Raw genomic sequence first — 23302 nt, forward strand, 5'->3', positions numbered from 1 at the left:
CTATACTCCTGACTACCACCGTAAGAAAAGGTGCCTGGGAATTCCCGGGAGGCCGCGGATCACGTAAAGCATTACATCAGCGGCTTCGTCATCGCCAACTCTTTGCGGCTTCAATCGGAGCTTCTCTGCTTTTTCTTCTCCTCCGCCGCCCCTTCATCCCTCCCAATCCACTCTCCACCATGTCCGCTGACAGTCCGGGCGAGCGGCGCGGCTTTCGAGCCTTCTTTGCCAACGCCCTGCGCCCCAAGAAGTCCCGCCAAGTCCTCCGCAAGGGCTACAGTGCATCCACCCCCGACCTGCGAGCCGAGTTGCAATCGCGCGCCGGCAGCGATGACATCCCTCCGATGCCCTCCCTTGCGCCTCTAGAGGCCCATCGGCTCAAGTACCGCGTCGCCAATGCCCAGCTTGACACCCAGCTGGGCGAGAACCGCGACCACACGGCCATGTTGCACGCCATTGGCGTGCAGGACATGAGCGACGCTGCGGCCAACGATGCGAACGAGATCGACCGTCGGCCGCCCGGCGAGCCCAAGATGGCCATGCTGCCGCCGGATCTCTGGCGGCGGGTGGCGGAATTCCTGAATCCCGCCGAGCGAGCTAGTCTCGCCTTCGTCAGCAAAGACTTCCTCGGCCGGCTTGGCCCCGGTCCCTGGATGGCGCTGAACGACGCCGAGAACCACGACTACCGCGCCGACTTCCTCGTCTCGCAGGACCGCGCCCTCCCTCACCACCTCCTGTGTTTCCCCTGCGCCCGCTACCACCGTCGCACGCGGGAGGGCTTCGAGAAGCTGCAGCCCGCCGACGTGCTGAACCCGCTGTTCGACTGCCCCAATGCCCGCAACTCGCTGGCCCCGGCGCCGCGACACCGCATCACCCACGGCCGCACACTCCCGTTCGCCTTCGTCCAGCTCGTCATGCGTGCCAACCGCTTCTCCCCTCGCTACGGCATTCCTGTCGACCTGCTCTCGCGTCGCTGGCGCCGCGACGGCTGGTCCCACCACAGCCGGTACTATATCCACCGCGGGCGACTGCTCATGCGCGTCGTCAGCAGCTGCTTCGCCCCGCCAGACTTACCGCCTAGCTCGCAGCGGATGCTCCTCTACTCGCGGGACGATTACTGGCCGTACTTCTCGGCCTGCGCGCATTGGCGCGACGGCGAGCTCATGAACGTCTGCAAGTGCGCCCTCGGCCACATTCCCAAGCCGCGCGAAACCGCCGGCCTCCAGGGCCTCGAGCACCGCGGCAAGGACATGGTCCACGGCCGCATCCACAACCCCAACGCCCTGACGACCCTCTGCGGCAAGTGTCGCCCCATGCGCCGCTGCCCCGAATGCCCCTCCGAGTACCTCGTCGAGGTCAAACTCACCGAGGACCGCACCAACCCCAAGAGCCTGCACTTCCGCCACGCCATCGTCGTGACCCGCTGGAGTGATCTTGGCGACGGGTCCTCGCCGCGCCTGTCCCCCGAGTGGGCAGCCTGCAACGGACTCCGAGACGGTTACGATTCGTTCGAAACACTGGGCAAGCGCACCATCTCGGGGACCTTCGAGTCCTCGATCACCGACGACGTCCTTCCCGGACAGCGTGTGTTGTCGATGAACCCCAAGGGTAAGAAACTAGGCGAAGCCGGCACAGGCTGGTACTAATCAAAGGGAAGCCCTTGGGGAAAAGGTCCATGTATTACTTGCTTACTTATCTTCTTCTTCCTTTCTTTCATTCATTTATCGCCTATCTTGATATGTACCTGATATGGAGTTTTAATTGGATCGGTGTGTGCATTTCCGGGGTTATAAATTGGCTTCTTGCTGTATATAGATTGCGACGGGTCGGGTCATGCATGGGAAATGGGAGTTCCGTTGGATGGTAAAATTATATATCGATCATGGACGAATTTTGGTCTACAAAAGGAATTTTACTTTGTACTCACCATCGTACCAGGTCTAGATATTCACTACATGTTACTAAAGTTATTTGAATGTAAGTGGAAGTTCCTAACAGTGTGAATTGTAATTTTTGTTCTTAGAATAAGAAAGAAGGAAAGAAGAAGTAAAAAAAGATAGAAGGAAAGAAAGAAAAAAAGAAAGAAAAACGAAATAATAAAGAAAAAAACATAAAAGAGGGAAAGTAAAAGGAAAGAAAATTTCGAATAAGGTCAATGAAATGGCAATAAAATGAGAGACGAATGGTTAGACCCAGAACCAGCTAGATAGAGATGGATAGATCTCAAGCAACAATATAAGAAACAAAATAGTGAGAGTATATGGACGCAAAGAAATAACAAAAGTGAAAGACAGAACAGAGCAGTGCAGCGAAGTCAATATGAAGGCCATGAAAGCATTACCAGCAAACCCATATCCTAATGGTACAATCCTCATGCCAGCTCCGTTAGATCAAATAACTCGTGGGTATCGTGAGAAAAACAAAAAAAGAAAAAAAGAAAAGTAAAGTAAAAAAGGAAAAAGAAAAAAGCCAAGGGAAAGCAAAAAAGAATGAAAGACAAGGAACAAGAAAAGAAAAGAAAAATGAATGCAGTAAGAAAGGAGCAGTAGAAACCAAGAGATGAATCAGACCCGTCGTGAACGTCGTTCCATATATCGTGGCCGTCGTCCAGGTTCCTCTTCATCCGCTCGAGACATGCGTTTGGGATTATATGCGAAGTCTTCGACCACGATATTCATATCGGCCAAAGTAGCGGACTCGCTGTTTGTCTCGGGGATCGTTGTAGTCGGACCTGAACCATCTTGACCGAGACGAGAAGATGCTCGACTCTTGCTCATTCCGCTGGTAGACTGAGATGATGCCATTGGATCCGCGGATTCGGATTTCTTCCCAAGAGACCCGAGCCCACTCGCTTCTTTGACCCAGCCGAAAATCCCCAAAGAGGTTCTTCTCTTGTGGTCTTTGGCATGCGGGGGCGGGTTTTTGACTACAGTCCCGTTCGAGGTGAAGCTGCTTTCTATTGAGGACTGAGGAAGGGTTCTGTGTGAGGGGCCCTCAGCCGGGTCCGCGTAGGTTGGTGCAGATGCCCAAAGATTGCCATACGAGGCCGTTTTTGGGTCTTCGAAGTTTTGACTTGCTCGTATGGCTTTGGAATTGGCTATTTGTCTGGTTTTCCTAACAACGGGAGCAGGTGCGCAGTCATCTTTATCTAGGAAGTCGAGAGTCGGAGACTCCTGCAGACGTCGCGAGCTTCCTGAGCGGTTGAAGAATGGACGAAGACTTATTCTCCGACGAGACGGCTCGGGGTCAGGGTCAGGGTCAGACTGGGGATCGCGCTCCAAAGAGCTCAGCTCGAGGGTCGGGACTATGGGAAGGTCAATGTCTCGGACGGCCGAATCGATGCTATGCCGTCGACCAAGGAAAGATGATTGACTTGGGGCCCGAGCACCGACGAGCCGTGACCCTGCCGGGAGAGGGCCAGCTGGAGGAGCGCCGGCCTGGTCATTCACAGCAGGACTCCCTGACTTCGCCGCTTCGACCCAGTCCTGCGGAGTAAGCGGCGGCGACGCGGCAGGGCCCTTTCGTCTTGCTTCGAACATTGCCGGTGAATAGTGGTTCCGGTCCATTTTCGAGAATACTCTCTCCAGACCATGGGGGTTGAATATCTCGTTGCCTCCGTAATGACCGAAGCTGGGCTTGATGATTGATTCTTGGCTGAGAAGGGCTCCCGTTCTGGATGTGATGCTGTCCAGCGGGAATATAGCGGGTATTTCTTCCTTCTCTTCGAGGCTGCGCCGAGGCAATGTAACCTTGCTTGCATCGGTGTTCATGTCATCCGTTAGGTTGCTGTTAGCGGAGCTTTGCCTCGTTGTCAATTCGCCGGCAGAACGGGGACGCGCCAGCCTTCGTTTCACAGAATGAATCTGATCACCCCGGCCTTTGTCGGCACTGCCATTGGACCCGTTCCCGCCTCCTGCATATGCTGTGCTCATTGTGTCCGGGGTAGGCGGAAGTCTTATGCTCCCAAACACACTGTCCAGTGGCGTCCTTTGGCTAGAACCATTCAAGAACGAATCGCTATCAAAATTCGGTTTATGTGATTCTCGGAAAACATCCAACGATGGCGCTTTCGCTTGCGGGATTTCGTTGGTAAAGGGGTCCGGCTGGGGTTGGATCCAGTCAGCGATTTGACGGTCCTCTAAAGCATCGCTCGATGACATAGAACAGCCAGACTTCTCCGGGGGCGGCTCTCTTTTCCGAACTGGAATCATGATCTGGTCAAATCCATCACCTCCTCCGGTGCCATCGGTGTAAGGATTTAATTCGCTGCATTCGCTCAGAGCACTGAGTCTTGGCGATTCAATGTCAGATGTCTCATTCATAGAATTCAGACTGTCAGACTTCGTGATCACACTCGTGGCACAATGATCGTCAGCCGGGGCATAGAGGCTCCGTAGGGCTGCAGTACTCTCTCTCCGGTCGGTGAGGAATGACGGCGGCCTCTTGAGACTGCGCGAGCCAGATGATACACGGCGATATTCACCGGACACGGAGCTGCGTTTGGAGGACCGGCGTTCGGGGATCTGGAAGGTTGGCTTGTTCTTTGGTGTCGCAAAGTCGTAGTCATCACTAGGGCTGCGAGCACTGGAAGGGCGAGACGCATCCTGGCCCGCTTCCAGTTCTTCCATTTTGGCTTCCAGCTGGCAGATCAGATCCACAGCCTCTGTCACCGCCTGATCCCGCTTGTCAATCTCTTGTCGCAGTTGTTCATTGGAGTCTCGTAGCCTCAGGTTGTCCTCTTCGGCCTCCCGGAGTTCCTGGAGCTCATCCTCCATCTGTCGCATTCGCCGAAGTTCCTCTTCCATTTCGGCCATCCGTTCAAGTTTCTTCTCCATGGCTACGATCTGTTGGGAGCGATGAAAAATCTCGAGTTTCAAGTCAAAATTTTGCTTATTGATTTTGGAGATGTACTAGCAAGTGGTCAGCTGATTGTCAGACTTAGGGTTGATTCCGAGTCACCTACTTGATCCGTCTCCCGCATCCCCATCTCTCGTGGCTGTTTAAGACCGGAAGAAAGCGCATTATGGATCTTGCGTTGTCTCTCCGAACCTGGATCGTCTCGGGATTGGGACTGGGATTGCGAATGAGAATCGGAACGAGAGCGATCCGGCGTACGGGGTGCGCTATCGTCGCATTCTTCCGACATGGTTCCTCGTGAGCCTCGCGACGCACGTTGTTCTTTCAAGAGATCTTGTAACAGGGAGGACGAAGGGTTGACCAGGGTCGCAGAGGTCTCGGGGGTTTCTATTTGCAACACGAAAACGATCAGCATTCATCCATCCGATATAGTTTTGCGATTCCCAAGAGCTCCCGACACTGAAGTACACATACTTGATCGAGGGGTTTGTGAATAGACCGACTTTGGCGAAGCGGTCATGGAAGGCAAATCCTCGGTGCAGGACATATCTAGAGACTGATCAGTTTTTTCGCTCAGCCTCGAATCCTGGACTGAATAACGGGGTCGCACCTGTGCTCGTTCGCGAATCCATTGCGATATCTCCCTTGACACGGGTGACGGCGGCAGGCTGAAGAGACACCGGCCTGGCTGGAGACAGATAGATAGGCACAGGTTAGCTTGACGGTTTCCTCGGTTTCACATCCCTTGATTGGGCCAGGGGAAAGAGATCGAGGCAAGACTCACCTTTCTTCGGGCTGTGTCTCAGAGAGCGTCTTTCCCGTCTTTCAGCGGGCGTCGGATATACGCAGTGTCGCAGCGACGAAGGGGCGGACGACTGCACCGAGACGGTGCTCCGTCTCTGAAGATCTCTGTCCATTTTGACGACGATGGGAAACTCGACTAGCTAATGCGCATTACTGACAAGACGCACAGCACGAGTTAGGGTGCACTAGAGCGGCAGAAGCGTGTGCACCCTCAGCGCAAACCTGGCCAGCTCGGAAGATAACTGGATAGATCTCGCAAGGGGAAAAAGCAATAGGCACGGCGATTGGAGGCGGGCCAAGCGAGGAGGTGATATGTCGATTGTTACCGATCCACCGCGGGCGAGTTTGCTGGGGAAACGGCAAAGGAAATTTGCGGGAGGGAGAAAAGGATGCGAAGTCAGGGACGTGAGGGGAGAGACCGAAAAAGATGTGACGAGGGCGCTGTGACGAGTCGATCGTTGTGGCCAAGAAAGGGGAGTGACATAAACTATATTTAATCCCCACCGGGCACGATTCACCAGATCTGCTGGATGATCCCGGCTCGACTGCTGGGAATCCGGTATGTTTCGTTACCATGCCAGCCGTGGAATGCGTGGAAGTCCTTTGGGACTCGATTCCGGACATCTCCAGCATCGAGTCCCTCCGACTCGGGAAAAAAGAAAAGGGGGACGAAGGGAATTCGACGGCGAGGCGAGTTCAGCCATCGCGAAGTCCGTAAGATTTGCTGGGAATAATCTTAAACTCCATCTTTAGTGTTGGAAAGCATGAACCCCCCCCCCCCCCTGCTGGCGCAAAGTCCAACCGGCCAATCGGAAAGGGCCAGGCGCTGCGGGGGTTTCATCCCTTGCCAATCAGCAGCGGCCATGGCCCTCCCAGAGGCCCAGACTCTCCGCGGTCTAACCGTTCTGGACGGACCCGCCTTGGCCGGCGATCCAATTGATTAATTTAGAATTGATCGTTGGCCAAAGTCCCTTCGACGTTCTGCGCACAACTCGACACCTCCAAATCCACGGTGGACCCGCTGCGAGGTACCTCGATGTACCTCGATGTACCTGGAGGTGCCGGCCCAAGGACGCCTTCGTTTGGGATTCGTCGCGTCTCAAATTTTCATCCGACTAGCGACTGCCTAGCCGTCATCCATGGGTCTTGCCTAGCCCGAACCCTGGACACTACGAAACAATATTCGGCACCATTAATAACAGCACCGGGGGCATTGCCCTTCCCGGGTTCTTTTCGGTGTTCCTGCTTTCTGGTTATCGCGGCATAAAATACCAGAAAAGTACGATACCGCTGCATGTAGTTAGCACCTATGACGTATGACATTCGAATCTCCTGTAACCATCCAGACTGTATACCTTAACTTGGACTTAAGATGGATCCGCTACTATATTAGAAGCACGATGATAATTGCATGCAGTTTACATTATGCTCGATATATTCTCGATCTCCTACCAAAATTAAATCATAAAAATAAAAAGTCTCGTACCATTCTACTTCCAATAAGGTTCAAATGCGAGGTTCAGATAAAATATACATCCAGATCAATCCACCCGGCAGACCAAAACTCCATCGGATGCAAGTCATGTCACATCCTACATAAACATGATCAACATGTCCCGTAACGTCCAGAATCGACGAGCTCAGCTCAATCACCATCTCCCCCGATTTTATCGCTTTTTGGCCTCCCCGGCCCAGATTCGCGTTTCCTTGGCGCTATCATGGGCCACCCGGAACACTATACCCACGTGTGCCGGTCAGAACCTCAACCACCCAACGCAAGACAGGATAGGTGCAACTTACGCTGTCGCTCGGTCTCGTCTAGACCACGCAGAAACTCGACGCCATCGCCGAGAGCCCCTCGCGGGTTGTGCGCATGATCAGCAATCTCAGCTGCACGCTTCTTGAAAGTCTAAAGGAGTGGGATCAGTCAGTCACGGCATTCCAATCATCGACGACCACGACAGTTGAGAAAGGTCGGTCAAGCCATACGTTGCTTAAAACATCCACCATCTCTTCCTCTTCGAAGAGCTCCAACACCCGCTCGCTCAGGCTGTAGAAGTGGGGCGCCAGGGCGCGCAAGTCGATGGTCCGGGGATCAGCCTTCAATGCGTTCATGACGCGCTCTGATAACGCGGAAGGAAGATCCAGTGTAACCAAGCGAGATGTCCCCAGCCGTGCTCTGGGACCAGGGTTAGACAGGATCGCACTGGTGCGTTTGTCCGGCTTGCATGCAGGCAGAGAACTCACCCGATGGAGAGCATTTCCCCCAGCCATAGCGGTAGATCTATCCGCGTGCCGGCTTTGATCTGGGCCCCGTCAGTACGAGACTACCCTTCAAGACGATGTTCCTGGATGACTTGACCTACGTTCTCGCCTGGATTGCCTTCTAGAATGCCAAGCCCTGGCACCTCGAGCTCAAACGTACATGGCAATTTCTGGAGTGCCGAGTATTAGAATGAGATGGATGGGCTGGATTCGGACCAGAATCCGGTGCAAAATCACAAACCTGGGCATCTGTCAGAATGGAATCAATGTCATAGTAAGACATCTTGATTGCTTGGGGGACATGCAAACGACTTCCCGCCTGAGATCGACGATGTCGAACTCGCTTGACGACCGGCGCGTTCCTGAGGCGCGCGGTGTCACGTGCACAGACAACCGTGCGGTAATCTATGACGGTACCGTACACTACGCTAGCCCCAAATGGGCAATCCACCTTCCTTCTTTCGCTTTAGATCCTCTTTTCACTTCATTTGAACTACCTACTTTCTTTCGAGGGAAATTCACGCATTCGCCCAATCTTCATCCATCACGCCTGATCCCAAGACTTGTACGCGGATAGGCGCTATGTGGCCTAAGAATACTCCGTACACATCCTTCTAACTCCCATGGCAGTTGTTCCACTGGCATCATCCGCCCTAATAACCCCAGGTCTCAAGGTACCTCTGTAGGGTCTCTTGCGTATTCTCCCGCGCTTCGAGGAGCTGCTCCTTAGTACGAATTTGAAGAATATCGGGATCATACAGATGCCACGGTGCAAGGTCTTGGATGAACCAATGAACCTGAGACAGCAAGTCGGCCCCCTCGGTGTTGCGTGGTCGAAGGGCTCCGACTCTCTCTAGTTCAACCTCCCACGCTTTTGCAAGACCCCACTGAATGTCGCGTCCACTACCAAACATGGCAGGGCCTTGACGCATGGGATTGGATATCGGAGGTATCTCTGGAAACCCGTGTAGCATTGCATGCCGCAGTCTTTCGGTTTCCTTATCGAAGGGCGCGGTGAGGGACCCGGAGAATGCGGTGAAAGAGTACAAAAACTCGACGACTGGGATGGCGATATGGGAAAGACCATAGTCAAGGATCGCGGTAATCCGAAGCGTTTCAGGGTCGTAAAGAGTCTTGATGGGCTCTGCTTGCGTCTCAGCTATGCCTACATGTCTTTTTATGATGTCCTCTACTTACCAAGGCTGCCTTGAATGAATGTCGGACGATCGGATGGGAGGTTCACAAGCAGCTCCCCAGCTCCATTCGCTATAAACTGATCTAGTCGGTCTCTGAGGTTGCTGTCTCTCCAGCCATTGATAATCCCATACCGCTCGGACGCCTGGAGGTGCCAGCTCAGAAGACCTTGGTAAAAGGAAGCAATAGAACCAATGGGCGCCCCAGGGCAGTGGAAGCTCGGAAGACCCGAGCAGACTTTTCCCTGTCGATCAAAAGCAAGTCCACCGAAACCGGTCACGGTATCGGGAAGCTCATAGATCTGGAACGCCTTCGTTACATCTGCAATCTGCGCTAGAATGATTCTCTGCTTGCTGATTGGAAGGTTTGCAAAGTCCTCGGCAAGGTTTTTGCCTTCAATATATTCTTCAAGGACCCAGCCAAGTGGGCTTGGCTGCTTTGCACCGCTGTCCCAGCCGTAAACTTGGGGGACAAGTGCTGGAAGCTGAGAGTGAGATAGGGCCGAGCTGGCAATACTCATTGCAGCTACTTTGTTCTCTGCTCTTGCAGACTCATTGTAGGTGTCAAAGGGCCTGAAGAAGCGGAATATCAGCTTGGACGTGTCCCTGGGTATGGGCACGGTACCAGGCTTTAGGGATCCACGGTCCTGCGTCTGGGATCGAATGCCTTTGGTAGGCTCAGGAAGGTTAACTAGAAAGACCAAATTGCTGCGGCCATAGCCAAGAGAAGTGATGTCTGACACCTCGAGACAAAAGTCTCTATCCAGGATCTCACTGATAAGAGCTTTGTGATCAACAGTGGAGGTCGACATATCGATGGAGGAAGGATGCGGGCTGTTGTGATCGTTGGATCTGATGAAGAAAGATGACTCTCGATCCTGAATTTGAATGAAAACTGGGCATTGCTGCCTATTTCATGTGCTGCGGTGCGAACAAAGAAAGCGGCCAACCAGCGCCCCCTGGGAGAATACACCAATCATCGAACTACCCCAACAAACATCATCATACAGCATAACATATGCAACATTCTCAATGACCTTCCCAGCTATGATCCTTCACCCACTTTTGTATCGCCCCAAAATCCCGACAGGTATGTCTATTGGAGAATCTCGGCTGCGGGGCGTTCCCTGGTCCCATATTATCGAAAACCACCAGGCCCACGTCGCCATTACACTGAATCACTTGACGAATAAGGTCCACGCAGTGATCTACATGAGCTAGAACGGTGCTCTCTGGGTCCTGAAATGCCATGTAATCGGGGTAGTTGTCTCGGTGGATGTACTTGCGGATGAGATCGACGCAGTGCAGCTGGTGGAACACTTCTACCACCGCAAAATACTTATCCCCAAGCTTAGTTGCATTCTCCTTGGGCTCTTTGAGAGCATCCATGCTTTGCTCGTCGATCAGGATCAAGTTCGCTGCAAGAGACCGGGGTGTCTGATCAGCCGCAGCGCTTTGTTTGCTGCCCGGGGCAATCCAACAGGGGAAGATGATTATGTGAAAATGCGTCATTTATGAACTCACTTTCGACCACACTCTCCCATGCAGCGTCTAGCTCTGGTCGTATTGCGCCCGTGAAACGTGAAGTGCCATGCAGGTCAGCATGGAAATGCATCCTTTGGTATGTCACTACGTCCCATAATGGTGCTAAGTTCAAGAGTTGGTATGTCAGCCATCGTTTCTTTGTTATCAATCAATGGTAAGGGAAGGGATCGACGCTACAGTATAGCCTATGGTACCCGACATCATCAATGGCTCGCGACCTGCCCGAAAGAACGACTGTTGCAGCAAAGAGCACGATTGAAGTTGCAAGGGAGCAAAAGCAAATCCCATAGAAAACCAAATGCCGAACCCTCGAATATGGCCAGCGCTCTTGTTTCTCGTCAATGAACCGTCGGTCTTCGTCATAATCTGAGCCCTCATGAGCCTCAAAATTTGAGTTCAGAGGAAGGGTTTCTTCCTGGTGGGTGTCATTCGCCGGCATGCTGCTGGCTAGGGCTAGGCAGTAGAATTTGCTGGTATGGGCGGAGGAGCAGTATTCTCACTCCGGTGGCTCAACTGTTAACGAGCGGCTATTTATGAGCCAGGTTGTCAGTCTGGTGTCTCGTTGCATGCCCCTTGCAACACCTGCAGCTACGTGCAGCAGTAAGCCTGCTCAGCCAGTGAGAAGGCTCTTTGGATGGCATAGGCTAAGCACACTGCAGGAAATCAGGAATCTGTGCTTATTCCTTGTGCCACCCCGGGTTCGAGGCTCTAAACAAAGAGCTCACTAGGCCTCGAAAGCGTTGATGCCTTGATCGCACTCACTCATGTCAGAAACTGCATGATCACCTATTTCAAACTGAACTACTACTACCAATACGCGAAGCAGGGCAGGGATAAGCATTCTTCGGTGGACAAACATTTGGTTCATATCGCGCCACATAAGCTGATTACAGACATCATTACGATCTCACCCTCCATCTCCATCCGTTTCTCGAAGCGTGTTGCCTGGTAGGGCTTATGGTGACATCTGATACCTACCCCAACCAAGGGGGTCATCCTCTACCACCTTACTCGCATCGAACATGACTCGCAGGGGCCTGGCTTTCGCCCACTCCCGGATGGCGTCGAAGTCCCGACAGGTATGCACCACTTCCGCCACCTCTTTGGCCAAACCATCATGCGAGTCCCGTGTCCATGTCAGCGGGGTTATGTCCGCATTGCACTGAGCTCGTCAGCTTGCTGGCTCTGATGAAACGTTTCCCCCGTTTCTGTGAGGATCTTCCGTCATGGCTCATTCCACGTACCATGAGATTCTGTCTGATTATGTCCACACAATGATCCAGGTGGGTAATGCCCGTGTGATCATCCTCGTCGGTCCAGTCTACTTCGCCGTAAAGGCCTTTGCGGACTTGATTCTGTAGCAAAAATCAGATCCCAGGGAGGAAAGATAAAAAAAAGAAAGAAACCGATCAGCAAAAACCAGGGTTCACCCGACTTACCAGACAATGCAGCTGATGAAATACTGACAGTGATACAATGTAATGATCTTCATCACCGGGGATGGGCAATGTCTTGTTTACCATTGGCCTGGCCTCCTCGGCTGATATGCGGTTGATGCCGACTGGAATGAGAATCGAGCCTCGTCAGAAGTGTTTTGATGACGACCAGATGCAAGGCAGGGGTTGTTAACATACAATTGTATAACTCTGACCAGAGATCATTGTTCACGTTGGACGGCGGACCCTGGTACATTGTCTTCATGGCACCGAATGAGCTATCGAAAACAATGTTTTTGTATCGAAGCACATCCTGGGCAGGAGCTGAAACGGGATCAATTTCGATTGACATCAGCAAACCCGAGCGATTTCATTACTCACAGTAGAGGACTTGCGTGTCGGAGACGTCCGCCGGAGAAGAAAGCTGGTAGAGGACAAAGCTCGCATTCAACACAAGAGACAGGGTCAAAATAGAGTGCAGCATCCAAGTAGACTTGACTCTCGTTTGGGATACCCAGTCATTGTCTCGATCAAGCCCCTCCTCGTTTCTAATCGGGAGCGGCGCGTAGTCGGTGTATTCTGGAGCCATGATTGGGTTTTTCTTGCCTTTAGGAGTAGAGTCAATGTTCATTGAACAGTGCAATTGCAACGGATATCAGAAACAGATCGGGTGAGCGTGCTTGACGACCAGAAATACGAGTAGCTCGAATAGCCTACAGACATCGAGGCAGTGGAATACTGCTCATCACTAGGTGAGAAATCACGCATGTCAGCACACGTACGTATGTTCTATCTGATGCGGCTGCGAACCGCCATCGATATGACGAATCCACGAGAATAGGCTATTACTTTGGCAATCAAGGATGCTGACGGTCATCATCGTGTGCGCATTGCAATACCACATACCACGCAGTCCTCAAGAATTGGTGGATCCGACCTATCCGAAAGATCTACAGACATGGAAGAGACAAGTAAGCTGAAGCGGCGAGTGTAATAGTATAGGCATCCGGAGTCTCGGTGTAACCATAATCTCGTGCCAGATGCAAGTAAGAGTCGGATTCACAAACCGCCGAGGCTGACTGTTGTACGACTCACAGGGCTCATTCCATGTAGCCCTAGGGATGTTGAGTTTATACTCAAACCGTAGTAGCACAATGTCGTGTTACCACGGGGATCCTTGATTTCGCCGGCTTGTACAATGTCGAGACAGGCTAATGGTAGCCAATTCAAGATGCTCATCTAGGAAGGAGGAGTAATCGGAAGAGAGGGGGAGCCTCAACGTCGATGGTCTCATAGATAGAGAACCAGAAGGTATAAGTATGGGAGCCATTCCATGAGGTCAATGAATTCTGACAACAGGCTCTCTCAACCACACAAAAACATCAGAGAGTAGAACCTGCTTTTTTCTTTTCTTCGAAACAGTTCCAGCATCCACTGCCCAAAGTCTCACGGTAGCTTTATCTGCGACAATGCATTTCCATCGCGGCTTGATTCTCCTGGGTCTGTCTATCACCAGCGTGCTTGCTGCTCCGACTCCCGTGGATGCACAGGCCGATGGAGAGGTAAGAGGCACACCTGACGCATAAAGATCAGGTGAAAATGGTCGAATCACTGACATTTCGTGGTCCCGAAGAACGCAGTAGCTGGTGTGGATGGCCACTCGACTCGCACCAAGTGGTTTACCAAGTACAACCCCGAAAAGCGAGACGTTGAGAACACCGATGACGAGGTATCGGTCGACGGACACTCGACTCGGACCAAGTGGTTCACCAAGTACCCCCCGGTGAAGCGAGACGTTGACGAAGTCGAGAACACCGACGAGAAGGCCTCAGTCGATGGCCACTCGACTCGCACCAAGTGGTTCACAAAATATAAGCCCGAGAAACGCGAGACCGAGAGCGTCGACGACGAAGCATCCGTTGACGGCCACTCGACCCGCACTAAATGGTTCACAAAATACCATCCGGAGAAGCGAGACGTGGACGAAGTCGAGAACACCGACGAGGAGGCCTCGGTCGATGGCCACTCCACGCGCACCAAGTGGTTTACCAAGTATAAGCCAGAAAAGCGTGATGTCGAGAACACTGACGACGAAGCATCTGTTGACGGGCACTCGACTCGCACCAAATGGTTCACCAAATACAAGCCTGAGAAACGCGACGCCGAGAACGCTGCCGACGACGACGACGCTTCCGTTGACGGTCATTCCACCCGCACCAAGTGGTTCACCAAGTATAAGCCCGAGAAGCGAGAGGACTAAGAGCTGGAGATTGGGTGGAACCAGACCTTACATCGTGGGGGGGTAGGGCATGTTTTTCTGGTGTCTTTCATGATAAGTGATAGGGAAGAGGAGATGGAAGTGATGGGATTGGGGCACTTTTCCGGGGCAGGAACCGCTTTCAACAAGCGGAGGGAGGAACAGATCAGGACCGAAAGAATTCCATCAAGGGAGAAACTTAAGCATATGTACCTGATTTTCTAGCCAGACCCATGATGACCAGATTGAGTTCCTCCTGCGTTGGTTGGATACGTGGTCGAAAGGGTTGAAGTTGAGTGAGAGCTTCGGATTGAAAGTATTTTGACCTTGGGCCTCTCTCTTTTCTCTCGCGACTGGCATATTAGAGTAGGTATTCAATGATCTGACAGACTAGGGCAGTGTGAATTGACATGATCTCTCCATGTGAAAATCCAATCTACGCTTAGAACCCAAAAGCCCATCAATGCTTCATCTTCCCTGAATTGGCATTCACTTCCTGTCTCAACCCGCTCCGATTCGCAACAGTCGCCCCCATCGCCACAAAGCTCGTGCCTCCCAGAATCTCAAACGTAGGAACATCGGCCTGAAACACCTTGCGAAGCCACCCTCTCAAATCAACCGCAAGAAGAGAGTCAACACCACACGCCACGATTGGTTGGCTGGCATCGACCTCGGAATCCCCCGTCGTGACCTGCGAGATACTCCGCGATACCTTGGCCACCAGGGCTTCGGTCACGACCTGGCCTGCCTCGGAAGAACTCGCCGCCTCGAGGAATGCCCGTCGACAGTCGCGCACGTTCTCCTGACCGTGCATGTCCCCATCAGCAGGGGAGGGCGTCGTTGTCGAGGGGGCCCAGTACAGAGTCCCGAACATGGACCGCTGGAGCCAACCCGGCTCGTCTAGGCCACGGACATGGAGATCGCGCGGCGTATTGATCCCGCATGCGACTTGGCATGCGCCGAGCGCGAGAATGCTCAGCGACGGATTGCAGTAGCGTTCGAGGAGGGCAAAAAGGTCCTGTCGGGTAATAGGCTGCATGGCGCCGGCGCTGAGCAATCGTTCCCTGATGTGCTTGTTTTCCGCCTCGGCGAGGTAGCCGTCGTCGACCATCGCGCCGAGGTTGATGCTGACTGCTTTTTGGCCTTTCGAGATCCGATGATGGGCGAGGGCGTCTTGGAAGGTGTTTCCGGCGGCATAGTTGGATTGGCCGCGGTGGCCGATTATCCCAGAGACAGAGGAAAGTAGAATGAAGAAGTCCAACGCTTCGGGTAATCCTTGGTGAAGGTTCCAGGACCCGGACACTTTGGGCGCGGTCGAGGCTGCCCACTCGGCGTGGGTCATTTGGTCGAAGATTACGTCCTGTGAGGAATTAGCCCTCGTCTAATTAAGATGTTAGGGATTGTAACTAACCCGCAAGACCATCGAAGCATGTACGCATCCTCGAATTGGAGGCATCACTTTGCTGCAATCAGACAGCACACGACGAAGCTCGGCCTCGTCGCTGATATCACAGGCCGGTGCTTGCACTGTAGCTCCAGCGCCCTGCAGAGTGTCGACTAGTTCTCGCGATGCTGGAGACCCAAGGCCTGAACGAGACAGAATGATAAGGTGGCGTGCACCCTTGTCAACCATCCACTTTGCGATAGTACGGCCGATTCCACCAAAGCCTCCTGCAATAACATAGGTGGCGTCATTGGAAAGTGCATACGTTGGCTTTTGGATCCTTGTCTGTGTCCGGTTAGACGTTTGCCTGTGAATCAAAAGAAAAAGAAAAAGAAAAAAAAAAAAAAAAAAAAAAAAAAAAAAAAAAAAAAAAAAAAAAAAAAAAAAAAAAAAAAAAAAAAAAAAAAAAAAAAAAAAGAAAGAAAAGAAAAGAAAAGAAAAAAGTTTACCATCACTTCAGCCGTCGGAGACACCTGCACCACATGCTTGCCACTACTTTTCCCATGCGCGAGGGTCGAAATAGCGCTCTTTACGTCTGTAATGTTGTAGACATTCAGAGGCCTCGCAGTATGCATCTGTCCACCCGCGAAGAGATCCATTATGATCTGGATATTTCTCTGCGCTTCATGCGGCCGTTCAACCATCCACATTGAGCCGTCGAAGGCCGAAAACGTAACCCCCTTGTTAAATGGGAACATAGGCAGATTGGAATTCGCTAGGATGTCTGTTTTCCCGATCTCAATGAATCGTCCATATGGCGCCAGAGACTCCCACGAGGCAAAGAGGCCATCACCCGCCAGTGAATTAAGCACGACATCAACGCCGCGGCCTTTGGTGATTCGTTTGATCGCGGTCGAGAACGAACTATCGCGACTATACAGAATATGATCATATGGAATACCATATTCAGATACTAGCAGTTCCTTCTTTTGCTTCGATCCCACCGTCGCGATGACCTGGGCTCCTAAATACCGACAGATTTGGATGGCGGCCTGGCCAGTTCCGCCTGCACCGGCGTGAATAAGCACAGTCTCGCCCTTGGCCAACCGCGCAAGATCGTGAAGACAGGTCCACGCCGTGACAAACTGCGTAGGTATTGATGCTGCTTCCGCGAAGCTCATGCTTGAGGGAATCCGGCAGACGCATTGCGCCTTGCTGCGCGCGTAGGTTTTAAATGCCTCGGTGGTGGACATGGACACTCGGTTTCCGGGTTGGAATTGTTCTGCACACGCTGATCCGACGGCCCGGACAATCCCAGCGCATTCGTTTCCGAGATGTTGGCCTGGTACGCGGCCCAGCGCAATCAGGCAGTCCTTGAAGTTCAGGCCCATGCTGCGAACTTCGATCTCGACTTCGTCGGCGGCGAGATGCTGGGAGTGGAGGCTATCTTCGACGAAGATCAGGCTTTCTAGAAGACCGGGCGTTTCGGTGACGAGCCGGAGAGGTGGAGAGGCTTGCCAGGTTGCTTGCTGGGGGATTTCGTCTGCCGGACTGTCGGAGATGGCGTTTCGACAGTCACTATCCATCTGGAGTCTACAGACGTTCATGAGACCATCCTGTTCTTCGTATTCAAGTTCGAAGTTTTCGTCATCACCTCGGCAGAATCGAACTATGATGTCTCTGACAGCATGCAACTGCTCCGCGGGAGGGTCTTGATATGCAGCTAATCCGATTCTCAGGACCTTGCTATCCTCGACCTCGGTTTGCCATGATCGAACAAGACCACTAACCATCCCAAAGGACGGATGACCAGAGCCATCATCAGCAGGCCGGGAGATCCAGATAATCTTTTTGTATAACCGGACCTGGTGCTGAAGAAACTGCAGACCAGGGCCGTCTAGATTGAGAAGCAAAGACCGATCCGGGTTGTCGATAATGATGGCGGTGGATTCCAGGTCGATGTGCGTTGCACGAAGCTCACGGAGATTAGCACGCTTGCAATCCAGGCCGCCTGCATCGAGCAGGACCCGCTGCAAGGAACCAGCCAGTACGGTCTCTCCGGAACCGCCCCGGTCCGTGATGATATCGATACCGGTGAAGTCCCCAGAAAGGGTCCCGGGATGCTGGACCTTGGTGCTGACCAGAACACTAAGTTCATGGCATTGCTTGTCACGGTAATCACGAAATTCCTGGTCAACACCCGAAAAGCCATTCTCTCGAAGGATTCGATTCCAGCAGTCGACGTCAATGCAGGGCCCTTGTGGGCGGAACGATTCGCTGCTCAACCACCAGCCAGGAAGAAGCCCCATGACAAAGGCAGTGATCCCTAATGATGGCTCTACTACTTCATGCAGGATGAGCTTACCACCCGGGCGTAGCATCGCGTGGACATTGCCCAGTGTTGTGGACAGGTCTTGCGTGGCATGGAGAACATTCGCTGCTATGATTACGTCGTAGGATTCTGGAGAAAAGCCCTGGGCTGCGCCGGACCGTTCAATATTCAAGCGCTGGAAGCCCAGGCGTGGAAAATCGCTGAATCTGTCCTTGGCTGGTGCGAAGAATGCTTCGGAGATGTCGGTGAAAGTGTACTGCTGGTACAGTGCATACGTGGACTGTGAGATGCCCTCGCGGCTCAAAGACGTGAGGATCGGCATGGTGGTTCCTCCTGTTCCTGCCCCTATCTCAAGATACTCGGCGTTGGGATGCTTATGCGAGAACAACTGGAGATACTTCTGCAATGGTCCGAAACAGCCCGGCACTTTGCTATGCTCGGTGTAGAGGTCTTCAAGCAAGGAACTGCTGAACAGCAAATCCAGGGGATCCGTTTCTGAGAGCAGGATTCCCTTCATGTTGCGGGCGACCGCGGCATGGACCTTGCCTTGAGCGCTGGAATGTTCCAAGTAGCTCGCCTGTTCTTCTATTCGTGCCTCGTAGCCGACTTCATGATCCCGACAGAAAGACACGTTCCGGCCATGTTTCTTGAGACACTCTTCTGCCCATGTAATATAGTGCGACAGATGAGAAGGAAGCTTTAAAGCCGATGACTTTCCAAATTGCACCAGGTTAAACTCTAAACAGTCCAGCTGGAGAGCGATTAGTTGCCGGTGAAGCCCAATTGGCCCGTCATCTTCGAGCAGACCTGCCTCGCAGTATCTCGATAACGCTTTGGCATCCATAAGGTCCACATCAGGCAACCAAACCGGATTCCAGCACAGCGGAATATCTCTGGTGGCAGAGCCGGAGGGACCTGAAATCGCATCGACAACAGTCATCTTGGCGCCTTCTAGCTGGGCAAACACCCTGGACCCATCGTTGCTCAACGCGGTGATCTCGCATTCTGTGCCGTGATCCGTCTGCGATGTTATCTTTGATATGGCACTGACAGAATCTTCTTCCGCCCAGCCCTCACCATAGTTTGAGATCCATGCTTTTCTAATCTGCGATGGGACTAGGGTCGGTTTCACAGCTTTCCCTCCTTCGGTGTAGGTCACCAGTGCCAGCTGAAGGAGCGAATCGAGCATTCCGGAAAAGGCGACTCTACCTTGAGGGCTTTTCTCGTCTGCTCCTGACGGCCATTCGCAATGAAATACACGGCCAGCTGACTGGTTTCCTAAAACATGGACACTTTGGATGTTTCTGAAGAGTGACCCGTAGTCCATCCCGCAGTTTCGCAGGCATTCGTAAAGGGAGTCCACCGAAGCAGCTGAACCAGTGTTCGTCACAGAATCAATATCCTGCTGAAGCTCGCGGAGGAGATCTGCGGTCCCTTGTCCGTTGTCGACTTCGGATGCCTCGGACATATGCTCCGCGCGAACGCGCCCAGTGCAGATGTTTTCCCAGTTGTTGCGGAGGTATGCGCAGAGACGAAAGCTCGCCCAGGATCGATCCCGCGCAGTGGTGTTGCTGTCAAAATGCAAGAACAATTGTGTTTCGACACTCTGATCCTCTGGGACTGTCATTGCCGCGTGGAATCTGATATCCCTGAGCTCATAGCCACAGATAGCCCCCTGGGCGGAAGTAACTTGGGCTGCAGCCTCAATAGCCATTGAAAGCATGCTAGCAGCTGGGAAAAGGGCAGAATTGTTGATCTGCGGTATTCATTAGTACTTTGCTGTCTTCAGGGCCCTGCGCGCTCTACCTTATGATGTTCGATCCAAGGATGATCAGCCATGCTCAGAAAGCCGCGCCATTGTGGCTCAAAGGGGTTCCAATCCACGGCACGATCTCCCAAAAGACGGGTTTTGTGGCGCTCTTGCAGGCGATGAGACTTGGAGATTCGACTGTCGTGGAAGTAGCTTTCTGAATGATCGAAAGGATACGGAGGGAGATCGGAGAGCGGAAGGACATCACCGGACTCTCCATTCAGTCGGGAAAGATGAGGCGAATGTCCAAGACACCAAAGGCGTCCCATCGCCTGCATTATCGACTGTACCCCCGAAGAGCCACGTTCAAGCGCGGAGGCATACTCCATGTTGGCTTCTTTTGACGTGACAATATCACGGATGGGTCCGCGAAGTGCACCGTGCGGGCCAACTTCCAAACAGGTGTCAATCTTCATCAGTCCGCAATGGCTCCTGTCAATCTTCTTTACAACTCGTTTTGCGCACAGTCGCTCAAAGGCCTGTGAGAACCGGACTGGCTGGACCATATTCTCAACCCAGTAGGCCGGATTTTGCAGGCTCTCGTATTGCAATCGGTTTTCCGAGACGGTCGAGAACATAACGGGACCATGGAGGGAGGGGTCCCCTGGTTCCAGCCGTCCCAGCGCATGGAAATAGTCACTGGATACCAGATTCATGTGCGAGGAATGATACGCCGCAGTGGCCCTGAGTTTGCGGGCAAAGACGCCAGCTCTGTCGAAGGCGACCTTGAGTAAGTCTATGGCCTTATCGTCCCCGGAAACAGTCACACTGGAAGGACTATTGTAGCAGGAGATGCAGACCGAGCCGGAGACTTGGGTCTGTTCCTTTAGAAACTTCGAAGTCTCTTCTGACGAGAGCCCGACAGCCATCATTGACCCACGCTCCATCGAACTGCCTTTATACAAATTCGATGTGTGAATCCCACGCAGGTAGGCAATCTTCCAAGCCGAAGTTCGCGATATAGCGCCGCAGCAGTACCTAGATTCAATCAGTGAATATGTTAGACATCGGCCTGGGTCCATCTCACGCTGCTGCGATCTCTCCAGACGAGTGCCCAATAACAGCGTCTGGACGAATGTTGAAATACACGAGAAGGTCCACCAGGGCAACTTGAAGGGCTGTGCAGAGGGTCTGGCTGAACTGGGGCTCTTCGATCTGGCTGTTTGATATGTTTAAAAGTTTGTCTGTGCAAGTCAGCATTGGGTTGCGTATCCAGTAGAGATCGATATAACCACCTATTAGGTTCCATTCGCACCCAAAAGATCGTAGATAGACCTCTGCCTGTCGCAGGCTGTCCCGAAATACATTATACTGCAGAAGCTCTATGCCCATCCCAGGCCACTGTGCTCCTTGTCCGGTGAACGCAAATGCCAATTTCGGCTTCACCGATGCCTTCAGTGGCGCGGAAACACGGAATTCGAGCTCACGGAGATTGGTATGAGGATCAATGACACTAAATCCTCGCCACGAGAGAAGACTCCGCTTCTGTACAAGGGTATAAGCCAGTCTTCTGAGTAATTCACTCTGCGACTGATCATCGCCAGGGATTTGCTGGACGAAACGACTATATGATTCAGCAACGCGATGGACCGCGATACTGCTGGCGGCAGGAAAGGGAAGCAGGCAGAGGCTGGGAGAAGGATGGTAGCCGTTTGACTGGCGGCAGATTTGGTCTCGAACGGGTCTGGGCAAGACAAAGATGCCTATCTCCTTGAGTGCCATCGAGGAGCACACGATCCCGTCAAGACTCCGCTCCAACAGGAAGTGATAGGCATCATCGAATATAGCATGGGCATTCGACCCTCCGAACCCAAACGAATTCACCGATATACGCCGCAGGCCGCTTTTCGGCCACGGTAGGACTGTCTGGGGGAACTGGACTCGCGCTCAGCAACCATCCACGGAAATTCGACCAACGAACGTACTTTTATTCCCAGATATTTCTCGTCAATCTGCGGGTTGACCACTCGGAGATCGGCCACCGGGGGAATTATGCCTTTTTCAAGCATTGCAACCGCTTTAATCACCCCCGCTATTCCACTTGCTCCTTCTAAATGTCCGATATTCGCCTTGACAGATCCTCTTCGCGCCCGTTAATCTTGATGCTGGTTCCGACGAGGGGAAATCAAATCACTCACACATAAAGGGGCCCATCCTCCCTATCTCGACCCCGACAGAACGCCGCCCCCAGCGCAGTCGCTTCGATCGGATCACCGACGGGAGTGCCAGTGCCGTGCGCCTCCACATACGCTGTGCGCGACTTATCCAGCCCAGCCCGTTCATAACACTGGTTGACCAGACGCTCCTGCGCGCTCCGGCTGGGCTGCGTGACTCCGTTCGTATATCCGTCTTGATTGGATGCTGTGGACCGAATGACGGCTCGGACGGTATCCCCGTCGCGTATGGCGTCTCGGAGTCGCTTGACGACCAGAACGCCCGCCCCTTCGCCGCGGCCGTATCCGTTCCCACGGGCATCGAAGCTCCGGCATCGACCTTCGGGAGAAAGCATGTTCATGCCAGAAAGGATGTGGAAGAGGTCGGGCGCGAGGAGCAGGTTCACGCCGCCCACGAGACTCTGAATCCGTTAGCGGAGTTCTTTCCATCTATGAAGCTCGAGATGACTGGGTTTCAAATCAAACAACACACGGTCATACCATATTACTGGCTCCAGACCAGATGCTCTGGCACGCGTGATCCAACGCAACCAGACTGCTAGAACAAGCCGTGTCAACGTTGACACTGGGCCCTAGCAAATTGAAAAACCAACTAACTCTGTTGGCGTTCAGAGTCGTCGTGATACCCGTCGCTGCGTATGCGGCTTGGTCGCGGATGTCTTTCTCATATAACGTCTTGAAGTCGTCGGTGAAACAGCCGACGTAGACGGAGGTATTGGACCCGTGGACCTGCGCGATCGAGATCCCAGCTGTAGAAGGACAGAATCGGGTCAGAGAATAAGAGCACCACGATCGTAAGGAGCAGAGAGGGAAAGAGAGAGAGAGAGAGAGGACCTACCGTTTTCCAAGGCTCTATAGGTTGTCTCCAGGAGTATGCGCTGTTGCGGATCCATTGAGGCTGCTTCTGTCACGGACATCGAGAAGAATGGCGCATCAAACGCCATGACATCGTCTGCTAGAAAGTGCGCCTGTCGTACCGGAATCTGTTGTCCATTGTAGGAAAAAGACGATCAATCAGCATGAGGAGCACCGCCGAGGGAGGGAGGGGAATGTCCACATTTTGCGGATTGATGCGCTCAGGAGGAGGGCTTTGTGATACACATCGGCCCTGGATGAGCATGTCCCAGAAGCTATCCAGGTCTGTGGCTCCTCCTGGAAACTGAAGGGCCAGGCCGACTATGGCGATGGGGTCGAGGACATCCTGCTCGGATGCGCTCACGAGAGGGTGCGTCGCTGTCATGACCG

General features: G+C 53.0%; 8 protein-coding genes across 8 annotated transcripts; 2 read left to right on the forward strand and 6 right to left on the reverse strand.

Annotated features, from left to right (window-relative positions):
* Positions 1-154: 154 nt before the first annotated feature.
* P170DRAFT_432616 (uncharacterized protein) lies at positions 155-1932 on the forward strand. The gene has a single exon (XM_024848301.1). It carries the CDS (start codon positions 180-182, stop codon positions 1644-1646), a length of 1467 nt encoding a protein of 488 aa, XP_024710379.1. The 5' UTR covers positions 155-179; the 3' UTR covers positions 1647-1932.
* A 632-nt stretch (positions 1933-2564) lies between these two features.
* On the reverse strand, positions 2565-5774 carry P170DRAFT_505702 (uncharacterized protein; the record flags this gene model as incomplete). Its single annotated transcript, XM_024854314.1, has 5 exons — positions 2565-4910; positions 4964-5244; positions 5332-5406; positions 5468-5545; positions 5642-5774. 5 exons carry the CDS (start codon positions 5772-5774, stop codon positions 2565-2567), a joined length of 2913 nt encoding a protein of 970 aa, XP_024710380.1.
* Positions 5775-7140: 1366 nt separating this feature from the next.
* psf3 (DNA replication protein PSF3) lies at positions 7141-8248 on the reverse strand. The gene is made up of 6 exons (XM_024854315.1): positions 8168-8248; positions 8028-8096; positions 7909-7967; positions 7651-7840; positions 7462-7570; positions 7141-7396 (listed from the first exon to the last, which is right to left on the reverse strand). Exons 1-6 carry the CDS (start codon positions 8207-8209, stop codon positions 7329-7331), a joined length of 537 nt encoding a protein of 178 aa, XP_024710381.1. The 5' UTR covers positions 8210-8248; the 3' UTR covers positions 7141-7328.
* A 146-nt stretch (positions 8249-8394) lies between these two features.
* P170DRAFT_505704 (uncharacterized protein) lies at positions 8395-10037 on the reverse strand. The gene is made up of 2 exons (XM_024854316.1): positions 9124-10037; positions 8395-9070 (listed from the first exon to the last, which is right to left on the reverse strand). The coding sequence occupies exons 1-2, from the start codon at positions 9929-9931 to the stop codon at positions 8580-8582; spliced, it is 1299 nt and encodes a 432-aa protein (XP_024710382.1). The 5' UTR covers positions 9932-10037; the 3' UTR covers positions 8395-8579.
* A 37-nt stretch (positions 10038-10074) lies between these two features.
* P170DRAFT_432620 (oxidase ustYa family protein) lies at positions 10075-10924 on the reverse strand. Its single transcript, XM_024848302.1, has 3 exons — positions 10842-10924; positions 10644-10766; positions 10075-10537 (listed from the first exon to the last, which is right to left on the reverse strand). Exons 2-3 carry the CDS (start codon positions 10732-10734, stop codon positions 10149-10151), a joined length of 480 nt encoding a protein of 159 aa, XP_024710383.1. The 5' UTR covers positions 10735-10766; positions 10842-10924; the 3' UTR covers positions 10075-10148.
* An 855-nt stretch (positions 10925-11779) lies between these two features.
* On the reverse strand, positions 11780-12689 carry P170DRAFT_421695 (uncharacterized protein; the record flags this gene model as incomplete). Its single annotated transcript, XM_024847384.1, has 5 exons — positions 11780-11872; positions 11909-12019; positions 12104-12126; positions 12299-12424; positions 12482-12689. 5 exons carry the CDS (start codon positions 12687-12689, stop codon positions 11780-11782), a joined length of 561 nt encoding a protein of 186 aa, XP_024710384.1.
* Positions 12690-13569: 880 nt separating this feature from the next.
* Positions 13570-14360, forward strand: P170DRAFT_470506 (uncharacterized protein; the record flags this gene model as incomplete). Its single annotated transcript, XM_024852765.1, has 2 exons — positions 13570-13662; positions 13734-14360. The coding sequence occupies 2 exons, from the start codon at positions 13570-13572 to the stop codon at positions 14358-14360; spliced, it is 720 nt and encodes a 239-aa protein (XP_024710385.1).
* A 389-nt stretch (positions 14361-14749) lies between these two features.
* P170DRAFT_398959 (type I polyketide synthase) lies at positions 14750-23297 on the reverse strand (the record flags this gene model as incomplete). The annotated part of the gene is made up of 12 exons (XM_024846255.1): positions 14750-15717; positions 15769-16086; positions 16251-19829; positions 19880-20861; positions 20911-21067; positions 21119-21567; positions 21616-21758; positions 21809-21965; positions 22022-22458; positions 22538-22806; positions 22896-23040; positions 23088-23297. 12 exons carry the CDS (start codon positions 23295-23297, stop codon positions 14818-14820), a joined length of 7746 nt encoding a protein of 2581 aa, XP_024710386.1. The 3' UTR covers positions 14750-14817.
* Positions 23298-23302: the final 5 nt, after the last annotated feature.

This window comes from Aspergillus steynii (genome assembly GCF_002849105.1).
Source record: "Aspergillus steynii IBT 23096 chromosome Unknown P170scaffold_1, whole genome shotgun sequence".
Lineage (NCBI taxonomy): Eukaryota > Fungi > Ascomycota > Eurotiomycetes > Eurotiales > Aspergillaceae > Aspergillus > Aspergillus steynii.